The sequence below is a fragment of the Phoca vitulina genome, unplaced genomic scaffold (genome assembly GCF_004348235.1).
Source record: "Phoca vitulina isolate PV1807 unplaced genomic scaffold, GSC_HSeal_1.0 scaffold14, whole genome shotgun sequence".
NCBI lineage: Eukaryota > Metazoa > Chordata > Mammalia > Carnivora > Phocidae > Phoca > Phoca vitulina.
In genome coordinates, this window is record NW_022589717.1 from 40,504,467 (window position 1) to 40,517,848 (window position 13,382).

Here is a 13,382-nt window from a genome sequence, read left to right on the forward strand (position 1 = left end):
TTAGATAGCAGCTCTTTGTATGAACATTGAATTAGTACAGGATATCCTGAACTGACTCTTGTTCCATTCACATTCTTTCAAATATTGTTACATGTCAGTTTTTTTCTATTTTTTCATTGAGCCAATGATATTGCTCAGAATCATATGCAAGCAGAATTTTTTTCCCTCTTTTAAGTTTCTTATGTGAGGATAAACCCGTGAGGACTGATATTTGTAACTTAGTACAGTATTCTGTTAAATCAACAGGCTGGGGAATAGTCATGCAGTTATGGAAGATAATTCAGAGAAAAAAGAGAGAGCTTTTGTAGAGTATGCATATACCCTGTGGCTCACAAGTAACAAATATAAATTAGATACCTTAATTCTCTGTTTATTACAGTAAATATTTTCAAGAAAGGATTTCATAGGAAACTTGCTTTTAGATAGAACGGTATTTAGGTATCCCTACTAAAGCTCATTTTTACTGCCAGTAAAAGGTTAGGATTTTCTTTTACCTCTGCTATCGTATGGACACCTTCTACAATTTAGTAGCGAGCCTCTTGGCTTTGTTTTATAGGCTATTTCCAGATCCTGGAGACTCCATATTTCGTATGGCAAAGCAAGGACAGGAATAATGGAACTTAGAAAACTGTTAGGATCTAGATTCTAAGACGTGCTACATGATCCTACATTGTTTGAAAGGAGCTGAATTTCTTCTCTTTTTTGTATTCCTTTGCTAGGAGTCCAAATCTCCCTATGGAAAACTATCACAAGTAAGAGAAAGATCTAGTAGTAAGGAATGCAACAACAGCACATTTCTGTTGGGCATCATACCCTTATTGCACAGCCCTGCAGTGTAACAGGTGTTTTGTCCATATAGTAAAGAATTGCCCCAAAGAGATTTCTTGGAAAGTATCAGAGAATTAGTTGTGTTTTAGAATGGGATACATAATACACAACAAATAATTCCCAGTCTAAACTAGGATGTGTAGGGGGCTGCTTCATCAGTTACAGAGAATGGACAGAGCCTGAGGATATTAAATATTTTTTTGACATTAAACATTTTTGAAGTGTGATATTTACAATGTAGAATAGTCTCCTTTAAGGTAAGGTAATTTTAATTGTGAAAAACCTAAAAGAAATCTCATATTAATTGAATGAAATAGTCTTCAGAATTAGCTTAGAAGCTATTTCCATGGCTAGTAGCTGTTCATTTATTTTTCCCCTTAGTGCTGCATTGTACTTTGATAAAATTAGGGATTAATTTACTTTAACAGCTAAAATTATGGTTTAGGTATTCACATCTTTACTTTCAGGGTGAGAGAAAATGTAAATACATCATCCATAAAATGGCTTAATGATGTTAATTAGCTATAAATGATGTTTCTGCTAATGGAAAAATATGAATTGAAAATGGCATTGATTATCATTTGTGACATTGCATTAAGTATTTTGCACATGCCAAGTGTTAATATCCTCGATTGTCAATATATGTTGCTCTGTTAAAATCTGAGCTTTCAGATCCAGCAATTTAAACTAGTCCCTTTTCTTTTAGGCATTTATCTAATTCATTGTAAACATGAATTTCATGAGAGCAAAAAAACAAACATTGCCTGATTATGATCTACAACATGTTTGCCAAAGCAGATGACTATGATAACAGAGACCGGAGTGGTGATTAGTTAGTATTCAGGAAAATCTTTCAGCAGCATAGGCAGCAAATAGGCTACTTTCTTGCTAAACCAATCCCAGGCTAGATTTCCATACTAATTGATATTATTGTTACTGGCACAGCTGAGTGTGAACAGAAGATCCACAGTCCAAGTGGCTTCATCACCAGCCCCAACTGGCCAGACAAGTACCCAAGCAGGAAGGAATGCACATGGGAAATCAGTACCACTCCTGGCCACCGAATCAAATTAGTAAGTGAGCTCGTCCTTCTTTCTGTTAAACTGACTGCCCTTGTCTTTCATGGCCAGCACATGGAAATAAAGTGAATGTTTATTTAATTGAATTGAATTAGTGGGCAGCTGGAAAAGATTTTCTTTCTTATGCTTTCCTACTTACACTAAACAAATCCCTGATTTCCTAGATCAAGATGACAGTAAGGGCAGCCGTGCAGTTCTCATACAGTGTACTTATCCCGGATGCTTTAAAAGGCATTATCAAAGTTGCTGCAAAACAGTAGGCTCTCCTTCCTAACATGTTATTGGTCATAATGTTTCCAAGTGGGGAAAATAAAGGAAGGAACAAAAAAATCATCTGAAATTCAGCAAGAAAGAAATAAAATAGCTATTCATATAAAGAGAGCACAGTACTGGTTGTGTCAATTCTATATACCTAAATACATCTGCATGTATTTTTTATAAAACAATGTTGTCTTGTAACGACAAGTCATTTTTGCATAACATAGTTGCCTACCTTAGACGGATACTGGTATCTTTAGACTTCCCCTAAATTCACATATGAATGTAATGTTTGTCCTTCCTCCTGTGTTCTTTGTCTTGCGTTCTGTCCTGATCATCTGGTAATATATATTAAGTTTCATTATAGCCTACAGAGTACTTGAAGAGTATAATGTAAGGAAATAGTCATAAGAATATAGAAATTTTAACAATTTCCCATAACATGCTGTTGTCAAAAGCAGGAGGGAATGCCAACCAGCAAGGCTCAGGATAGTCTAGTGGCACCATAATAAAGGACAAGACATTGTCTTGAGAAAGAGGCTACCAGTCTACATATGGTAGCTTACTGGACCAGTCCAGCCATAAGGTTAATTTTAAAACTTTGTTTTTAAACTTTCTTTTCAGTGAATTTGATGGGGCGGGGGAGAAGCATTACTTATATGTGGCATTATAATAATAAAATTAGAGAATGTCACCAAGATGTTCATAGCCATCTTACGGAGTTTCTTGCAATCACTGTATTTGTAAAATATCAGTAAATGACTTTCCGAACAGAGACATCAATTTATTTCAGGCACTCTTTGGAAGGATGCTAGGTGGTAAGATGACAGTATTGTGGGAACAGGGTTATTTGCCAGTCCTGTCCAAGGTCCTGATTGAGAGGACCATTCTGAAGCTTATGGGCTGCATTTTTTTCAGCAGTGCAGTTAGCTAAAGAAATTGGAAAAATAGATTTTCTGAAGACACTGTGTTTTGTAGATCCACATTTTGTCTGCATTACATTCCTTCTGTCTGAAGACAGATTCCTTCTATATTTTGTATAGGGTATGTCTGTGCAGTACCACTATTTAAGGATATTTTCATTGGGTATAAAATTCTAGGATGACAATTTTATTTTCTTGTCTATACTTTAAACACTGACTCCATTATTTTTTGGCTTTCATGGTTTCTCATAAGCCTGTTATAAATCTTATATTTATTCCTTTTTTTCCTATTGTTATCTTCAACTTTTTTTTATCAGAAGTTTGAATGTAATGTATTTATGTGTGTGTGTTTAGAAATTTTGTGGGATTGGGGCGCCTGGGTGGCTCAGTCGTTAAGCGTCTGCCTTCGGCTCAGGTCATGGTCCCGGGGTCCTGGGATCGAGCCCCGCATCGGGCTCTCTGCTCCGTGGGAAGCCTGCTTCTCCCTCTCCCACTCCCCCTGCTTGTGTTCCCTCTCTGCCTGTCTCTCTCTGTCAAATAAATAAAAAATCTTTAAAAAAAAAAAAAAAAAGAAATTTTGTGGGATTTATTCTTCTCAAAATTCTCTGAATTTCTTGCATCCATATTATGATGTTTGTTAGAAATTTCTGAAAATTTGCTGCCATTATTTCTCCACAAAATTCTTTTTTACTATTGTCTCTCCTTTCCTTCTGAGATTCAAATTACACATATGCTAGATTGTTTTATATTATACCATAACTCTTGGATGCTCTATTAATTTTTTGTCACTCTTCTTGAGTCTAAGTTTGCATAAATTTCTGTGGACCTATCTTCAAGTTCAGTGATTGTTTCTTTGGCTGTCTTGAGTCTCCTTGATGAACTTATTAACACATTCTTTATTCCTCTTACCATGTTTTTTATTTCTAGCATGTTCATTTGATTCATTATTATAACTTTCATGTTTATTAATTTGCTCAGGTTGCCACAACAAAATACCATAGACTGAGTGGCTAAAACAAAAACAAAATATTTTCTTACAGTTTTGGAGGCTAGAAGTTCAAGATCAACGTGCTGTCTGGTAATGCCTCATCTCCTGGCTTGTAGATGGCTACTTTGTTGTTATATACTCACATGGCCTCTCCTCCCTGTGTGCACAGACAGAGTAAGCTCTGGTGTTTTCTGTCCACTTCTTAAGTGGATTATTTGGTTTTCAGGTGGTTGAATTAAATAAGTTCTGTATAGATTTTGGATAGTAACCCTTTATCAGATATGCAATTTGCAAATATCTTCTCCCATTCTGTAAGCTACTTTATAGTTTTGTTGATTGTTTCCTTCACTGTGCAGAAACTTTTTATTTTGATGTAGTCCAATAGTTCATTTTCACTTTTGTTTTCCTTGCATCTGGAGACGTGTCTAGTGAGAAGTTGGTGTGGCCGCAGTCAAAGAGGTTGCTGCTTGTGTTCTTCTCTAGGATTTTGATGGATTTCTGTCTCACCCTTAGGTCTTTATCCATTTTGGATTTATTTTTGTGTACAGTATAAGAAAGTGGTCATTTACTGGTATCTGAGGCATAATAATCATATTTACCTTATTTATTTTTTTAAAGAGAAAGGACGTGAACAAGGGTGGGGGCAGAGGGAGAGAGAGAATCTCAAGCAGGCTCCATGCCCAGCACAGAGCCTGATGTGGTGCTTGAGCTCACGACCCTGAGATCATGACCTGAACTGAAATCAAGAGTCAGACACTTAACTGACTGAGCTACTTGGGTGGTGCCCCAATCATAGTTACTTTAAATTCCATCTCATGGTTTAAACATAGGGGTTATGTCTGAGGCAGTTCTGTTCATTATTTTCTGTTTTAGTAGTGTGTTTTTTCGCTTTTCTTGCCTTTTTTGTGTGTCATGTGACTTTTTTAAAAAATACCTGACATTATGTGGATAACAGTAGAGATTTTATGTCTGCAAGTGGACACATCTCTTCTGAGGGTATTAGCACATGTGTGTATGGAAGTTGATGTTGTTGAGGAAATATCTAGTTAGTAAAGCTGACTAAAACTTTGGCTTTTCTTGTTCCTATGATGACCTTCAGTGCACCATTGGCCTTGAATTCCTTTTTCTTAAATCAGAGGCTGGGATTTCAATGACATTTCACAATGTTTCTACTTTATCTTTAGCTCCCCTGTTCATCTCCACCATGAGTGATTTCCCTCTCCACACTTTATCCTCCCCAGTGGTAGACTGCAGTTTCTTCTTACTGGGTGCTTGTTGCTCCGGGCAAGGGCTTCACTGTTGTCTTAGTACAGCTTCTACCTTAGGCCCTGATGGTTTAGGTATCGGCGATGGTCTTTCTCAGTGGTCCTGTGTCTTTTCTCTGTGGCAACCAAACTCCATCTTGTATCTCTGATTGGTCTTCCATGAGAGTTTCTTGTCCTTTCCATAGTGGTAGCAGGCTTCTACTGTTCTTGCTGTAGGAACCTGTGAACAGTGCTTCTCCAGAGGCAGATGTGGTTTATTGTGGGGTTTTGTTGTTGTTGTTGTTTTGCCCTTCGCCTGGCTACAGTGGGTCTGTATCTTTGCCCTGGTGGTGACAGGGTTTTCTTTCCTCTTCCAGGAGCTTAAGGTTTGTTTTCTAGAGAAAGGTTACATCAGGGCTTCATATTTTTCTCATAACAGTAACCACTTAGCTTCTCCAAGCCTGTGACACTGAGGAAGGCAATTGGCCTTCTCCTGTTCTGCCCATGATTTTCCTCATGAGCAGGAGATTGGGGTCCAGGGAGAAAAGCCTGCAAGTGGGTTCTAACACCCCCCTGTGTCTTCAGCTCCCAGGGTCTCTGTTCTTTTACTCTAGTCCACACCTGACTTCTACCAGTTTATTAACAATTATAGCTGGATACTTCTTGCCTGGTTGTATGGCACCCAGCATCTCTTCCTTCCATGGTCTGTCACTGGTGAACAGGAGTATGTGTCTCATTTCTCCTTGGAGGGGGCTGAGATTCAGTGCATTTCACATTACTTGGCTGACTTGTGACTTCAGGTCTGATGTGTTCAGCGAAGTTGTGATTTTTAAAGTTTACATGGGTTTTTCTTGTTGTTGGGGTAGAAACAACAATAGTTCCAGCTCTCTATATCCAAGAGGAAGTAGAACTCCTGATATACCTCAATTTTAAAAATGACAATATTTTATTCTTTCTTAGTTTTATATCTTTCAGCTTATTGAACTCCCCTTCCAACTCTAGGACAGCCTGTTCCTTCACAAATTGCAAGCTTTAATTTTCATGCAAATATTCCACTTGAAGGTCAGGACAAGCATTTCCGTCAACAGTGGTCATGCTTACGAGTATCCTAAGAAGGAAATTCGCAGAAAGAAAAAAAAAAAAAAACTTTAAGCAAATATTGATCTTTAAGTGTTTGATTTTGTCATCTTTGTGGAAGTCATTACAATCTAAGCCCTAGGCTTTCTCAAATATTAGCATGCATCAAAATTACCTGGGAGCCTTGTTAAAACACATCACTTCACCCCAAAGTTTCTAAATTGAAACACAATACCGATTCTCACTTTATTATCCTGTTAATCATGTTCATATAAAACCTCTCAATACACTCTAATACACTCTAAGAGTTAGGATCACTGGAAAGTGTGTCATAAGATTAGCTACCAACTTCAAGTGATATTTTAGTTCTATATATTTTAATTCTTACCATTTCAATGTTGTTGCTTATGTCTACTATTATTGTCTCCCTGCTTATTATGTAACTGCTAACTAATCTTATCTACTTTAAAACTGAAATTGCTGTTTATAGCAGATATCAGCCAATGGACATTTGGCCAACCCTGTTTATAATTCCAATTCAAACCATTCAGTCACCTTCCTAGGTAGTTAGACATTTATTGTATAGCAAATGTTACCAAAAAGATACGTTGTTCAAGATATATGCATTTTGCCTGGTTTCTTTAGGATCCTTAATTTTCGTGGAAGAACTTGAACCCAAACTGAATTTGGAAAATAGATTCCCAAAGGAAACTTGGAAAATTATTAAATCTTTTAATATCCTTAGGCCAAGAGCTGCTGATAGATACTTGGTTACAAGCTAGTGTCTTTATGAGCCAGGGCAAAGAGAGAAAGCAAAGAAAACATTTGATCTCTTTCTACACCATGAAGCTTTCTTTACAACTCACATATTGTTACCCCTCTTTACTTAGACTCTATGGAAACATAATGAAACATTTCTAAATATTTTACCTATTCATATCAAAAGCAAAGGAAAGGAAATTATCCTAAAGACAATTTCATGAGTTATAAAGAAAACCACCTTGCTTGTGAATTTTAAGGGGCTTACTGTTCTTTCTAACACAAATATTCTTTTACCTTGATATGGAGTTGTGTTGGGTGACATGTAAGTAGTGGTTTGTGGGTGAAACAAGCCTTTCACTATGTATCGGATAACCATATTTTAGTTAATTTGGTTTACTTGTAAGACTACAAATATCACGGTTATTTAGATAATGTTGCAATTATGGAGGTAAAGGACTTAAAATAAAATTCAGTGCCCTTTGAGCGATATGAGCATTTTTGTGAATAGTATTTACTTACCATAAGTATATTCAGTTCACAGTGTGATCATCCATATCTAGTGTCTATTATTGTACAATAATGTAAGGACTGAACTATAAGTAGTGGTCAGCTTATTATGGATTTACAGAAATTTAAGACTTTTGGCAGTATAATACAACTATTCTTTTTTATGCACTTTTAATTATCTATTGCTTCATAATAAACTAACCCAGAACCTCGTGGCTTAAAACAAGCACCATTTTATTATATCCTGTGGTTTGGGGGAGAAAGAGGGTCATGATTTCAGTAGTGCTTTCCTGAAAATTCTGTTGCCCATGGCATTGGTTGAGGTCAGTGATATTCACCTGGGTATGGTCTGGTTTGGAGAGTCAAGGTGGCTTTAATTGTATATCTGTCATCTTGGTGGAGAGGGCTAGAAGGTAATCTCAGCTGGGACAACCAGAACACCTATACACACCATCATTCTAGCATGGTGGTCTCAGAAACTTCCTATGGTAGTACTGGGTCCCCAAAGAGAGTATTTCAGGAGGCCCAGGAAGATGCCACAGAAGCCCCTGAATGTTACCTCCTCACACCCTATTGGTTAAGGAAATTACAAAGGCTAGTCCAGATTCAAGGGGAAGAGAATTAGGCTTCCTCTCTCAATAGGGAGAGTAGCAGAGAATACGTAGCCATCTTTAATCCCACACATGCATTTAAATATGTAAGACTGAACATATTTTCTGAAAGTAAATGTAACACCAGTGAGTTACTGCTTACACTCTCCTGACAGATTTGCTTTGGGTAAAGTCCAGAATGTGTAGCCAGAATATGATTAGGCTGTAGTATACCACCTGATATACAAGCAGGAAATCTTATTTAAAGGTGATTTTTAAAAAAAGGACATAGTAAATACTGTCCAGTAATATGAAACAACAATTTGAATATAATAACGGCTTAAATTATGTTTATACTACATAATAAACATTAATTTTGTCCCTAGATCATGAATTTACTATTATAAAGCTAAATATAAAAATTAAGTAGAATTGTATTTATGAATTATTATATTGGTTCTTGAAGATTTTTTGTGTATTCTTTCATACACTTTTGTGACCCATGCTCTGATCTTTATAAGACCTTGGAATACTATCTTCATATAAATGTAATAAGCTAGAGAGCTGGGATCAAGAGATCCTGGGAGAGTCCTTTAAAGGGGGCCTAGTCTAAGACAGGCACTCTCTCATATGTAATTCCACAAATAAAAATATAAATGTTCTCAAGTTTTCCATTTCTTAGAGTGTTTTCCAAATAATAAAATGCAGCTTGACTGGGTACATCTCCTACCTCACAAAACTGTGCTTGGACTAAATAGCACTAAGAACTAATGTGTGTATAGTGGCTTCAAAGTGGTATCATGCATATTATCTCAAGTTGGTATCACAAATAACACTTATAGATAAGGAAGCTGTCCCAGGTAGCTTAGGTAAGTTGGCAAATTTATAAAGCTGATAGGAATCTAAATACCTTCAAGCCCAAGATTCTCTCTCTACATTTTATCTAATTTTTTTTAATTTTAGCATCCTGCATCCATAATGGCTGTGCATGCGTGCATATATAATAATTTAAATGGAAAAGGAAGAGGAAGTTATAATAATTAAGTAAAATGAATACCCAACAGAGACATATGGAAGGATTAGGAACATATATTTTGAACTTAAAGTGACTTGTGTCTAAACCTAACTAGCCATGTTATCTTGAGAAAGATACTAATCCTTTTATGTCTCAATTTCTTCCTTTGGAAATTGGAGCTAATATTTACTCAGGAATTTTGTGTGTGTATTACATGAACTTGCATATAAAGTGTTTGGCATAATAGCTTATTAAAAGCCGATAAACATTGATATATGATATACAAAGAGTAATTATAATTATGACAATGATTAATAATAAAAATTATATACCATTTTATTGGATAATTCAACCATGATCAAGTTTTTGTGTAACCTTATGAATCTGAAACTCAATCCTAACAGTTAAAAATATAGCTAATGATTGCTTGTCGGAAAACTTTCTTTAAAGGGTCAAATAGGAAATATTATGGAGTTTGTAGACTATGTGGTCTGTTCTGCTACAATTTAATTCTGCTGTTTGAGTATGAAAGCATCCACAGACAATACACAAATGAATGCATGTGGTTGTGGTCCAATAAAAGTTTAATTACAAAAACAGCCTGAGGGCCAGACTTGCTCTGCAGGATTTAGTTAGTTAAGAGGGTCAGGGTAAAAGAGTTTGAAATCATGGAGTCATAAGTGTCGATGATCACTTTCCCTGAAATCAGAGGGTGAAAACATTTAGCTCTTACTTTTTGTAGTAGACAGAATAATGTTCCTCATCTCCTCAAAGGTGTCCTGATCCCCAGAACCTAAGCACATGTTACCTTATGTGGCAAAAGGAACTGTGGTTAACGTAAAGATCTTGAAATGGAGAGATTATCCTGGATTTTCTGGGTGGGCTTGATGTGGTCACAGGGGTGCTTACAAGAAGGAAGCAGGAGGTCAGAGAGGAGAGAAGATGCTAGACTGTTGGTTATGAAGATGGAACAAAGGGACATGAGCCAAGGAATGAGGGCAGCCTCGAGAAGATGGGCAAAATGCAAGGAAACAGATCCTCACTTTCCCTCTGGAAGGTCCAGCGCTGCTTGCCCAGTTTAGATTTGTAACCACCATAGCTCTAGGAGAGTAAATGTGTGTCATTTAAGCCACTGAATTTGTGGTAATTTGCTACAGCAGCAATAGGAAACTAATATGTTTGCTTTGTTTCTCTGTGTATGTGTGTGTGTGTGTGTGTGTGTGTGTGTGTGTGTATTATGAGGTTCTGACTCTATATTAATAGTTTTAAAGTAGAAAGAAACCCTGGTTGAAAGATATTTGGGGGGAGAAAGTCTTCTTACTGGAAAAGAGATAAAGTTCTGAACGAATAAGGACAAGGATCTGTTTTACTCCTGACTTCATCTTGTCTTGGTTCCGAGAGACACAAGTGATTATTAAATTTTGGGTATTCTTAAAATATTTTTAAATATTAAAACATTAAAACCAAAACACAACAAAAACAAACCAACAACACAGGAACAAAGTTCCAGGCATAGGGACATCCAGCAATAGGCCAATATGCTTATGTCATGTTTATTTGATTTATCATATCCCGGAGTTTTGCTAAGTTATGTAGTTGCAATTTATAGCTTCAGATATGGGCTATTTAGAAAACAAAAACACCGACAAATGTTACATAATTCTCCACCATAAATCTACCAAAAGTGTATTTGATCGCAGCTTTAGAGGACTCGTGGAACAGAAAAGGTCTTTTGAATCGGAAGCCTGAGGCTTATATTCCACTCTGCCATGTTTCCCAGTGGCCTCTAATCCTTCCAATATCTTGTGGGAAGCCAAATGATAGTTCTCACCGAAGACAGGAAAAGGCGAAGGATGGCTGGGACCAGGGAGCTCTAAATCTTTTATCACAGCTGCTCAAATTGCATCAGTCTCTTTCAATTTCTTACTTTTAATGGTCACCCTGGCTAAATTTTATTTCTGCATTAAATGCTATCATTTTATTTTCTTGTCCTTTGTGAATATATGTGGCGACTCTGAATGGCCTTATCTTTCAGCCAGCGCCTGTATTTTCAATAGAAGCCCCTCTACAGATGTTCATGTGAGGCTGCATATGGCAGCCTGGCTGGTGGCCAGCTAGGTAGATTAGGCTTGCTTGGGTGTTCCAGAAACACATAGTTATTCTTTCCATAGCCTAAAACGAGAATTCAATTTTATTTCCTTTGAATGGGACTCCTTAATCTCTTAGTTTGCCTTGTGGGAAGTGCATTAGTATTTCTGACTAGAGCTCACGGTTATTTGCTCTTTTTTTTTTTTAAAGCCTAGATTAGTAACCTTAAAATCATAGAAATATAATCATGGATGAGTAGGGTTTAAATGTTTGAATACTAAAATGTCTATAAAGTTTTAGTGCAAACACTTAAGAAAAATATTTTAAAGTCCCCAAAAAGAGGGCGGTGATTCAGCAGAAATCAGACTTTCATATAGCTCCATACATCAGCTTTGCTAGCTGTCCTGTTACCTTTGTGATGTTGAAGGATGTTCTGGGAAGCTAAGTGTCTTTATGGGGTGCAGTGCTATAGCATTGGTTCCTGGTGGCTAGAAATCTCCATATTCTGCATTATTTAGATACAGACATTCATGGCTCAGCACGTGTCATAAAATAAAGTAATAAACTGTACATCTCACTGTATCTTTAGGAATTCTACAAAAATATTTTTTAAGATTTTCCCAATTTCCCACGGCCCCCTCTAATACCTTCCTGTGACCTAGAAATATATTTTATTGAGGCAACATCGCTATATATGGAGGTCTTTAGATGTGGATACCTCTGTGATATTAAGGGCCAGATTTATGAGATGTCAGCATGTGAGTTAGTGACGCTTTTGCTTGTGTGTGGTGGAGCATTTGGGTTAGACTGACTTCTGGAAAAGGACCACCCAATCTTTACAGATGACCTAACAAGCTGCTACCAATTCCAAGAGGAAAATTCACTAATACCTTAATGAATGAGAATTGTTTGCATCACTTGAGAATATGTCAGCTGCAGAACCTTTGTCTAATTTGACTCTTACAGAGTCAGTCTGATTCCATTAGTAATTAGATAAAAAGCGGGAGCCAGCTGGCTCCAGACCAGGTGTCAGAATGCCCCCAGCCCGCAAGCGCTCTGCCACTTTGTGTGGTGTTGCTCTGTTCTGTAAAACAGATGTTGTGATTCACTCCAGACATCCTGCATTTCATTAGGGAGTGAAGTAGTCACTTAGTTATCTCATTCACTTGGTTTTCAATGGACTGAACATGTGTGGTCTGTAAATTCTGATCCCATTTTAACTGTTACTTAAAGGATGTGCTTTAGAATGCCATCACCCCCATCATTCTTACAGTTTTCTCTCCTACACAGTAGGTTTCTCTGCTCTTTTTATTGATAGATGAATGACTCTAAATCACAGTCAGAAGAGACAATTGTTCAACATGCAGTGGTTTTCAGATGATGTTATTCTCCTGAAACAATGCTTTTATTTTTTTCTTGAGATAACATTGATCTTATAATTCAGAAGCTTGGTTTCATAGTTAATAAAGAATTCTAAGTGCGGTTAAGCCAATTGTCTCCTATAGGTTTCTTAACAGTTACAAACCGATACTGAGACAGTGTCTATGTGCGTAATGGTAATAGAAGCCGACTGAGTACCAGCTCAGAAGAGGCAGAAAACCTGAAGTGTTGGCCTGTCACGTTCACAGCGTTTCCATCCGTGGGGTTGGCCATAAACATGGAATAGGTAGATAGGTAAATGAATGGATCTCCAGCCAACCATCCATTCAGGGTCTTCTACATCCCACGTACTGCGTCTCCTCTACTCTGTTCTCTGCCACTGGATTGCAGAGGTAAATAGCAGCAAACTTCAGCGACCACCTGCTTTGAATGTTGTACTTCACGGTAAATACACTCTGCTGAAGTCTCCTTGTTCACTGTATTTTGTGTGCACTGTTTCTTGTTTGTTTCCTGTAAGCTTCTTTGCGCAGTATTTATCTCTTTTGCACTATCCAGTGTCTTCAGTAGAATGAAGTGAACATGCTTTTTTACTCATATGGTTACAACAAATAATGACTCTCTAGTGCTTATTGGTCATTATCAT

The 13,382-nt window shown here is 37.1% G+C and overlaps 1 protein-coding gene across 1 annotated transcript in view; it reads left to right on the forward strand.

Annotated features, from left to right (window-relative positions):
• TLL1 (tolloid like 1) overlaps positions 1-13,382 on the forward strand; it is a 207,233-nt gene that overhangs the window by 182,764 nt on the left and 11,087 nt on the right. The window contains exon 18 of the mRNA XM_032413149.1: positions 1,774-1,901. Within this exon, the coding sequence (XP_032269040.1) occupies positions 1,774-1,901 (128 nt within the window). The remainder of the gene's footprint in view (positions 1-1,773; positions 1,902-13,382) is intronic.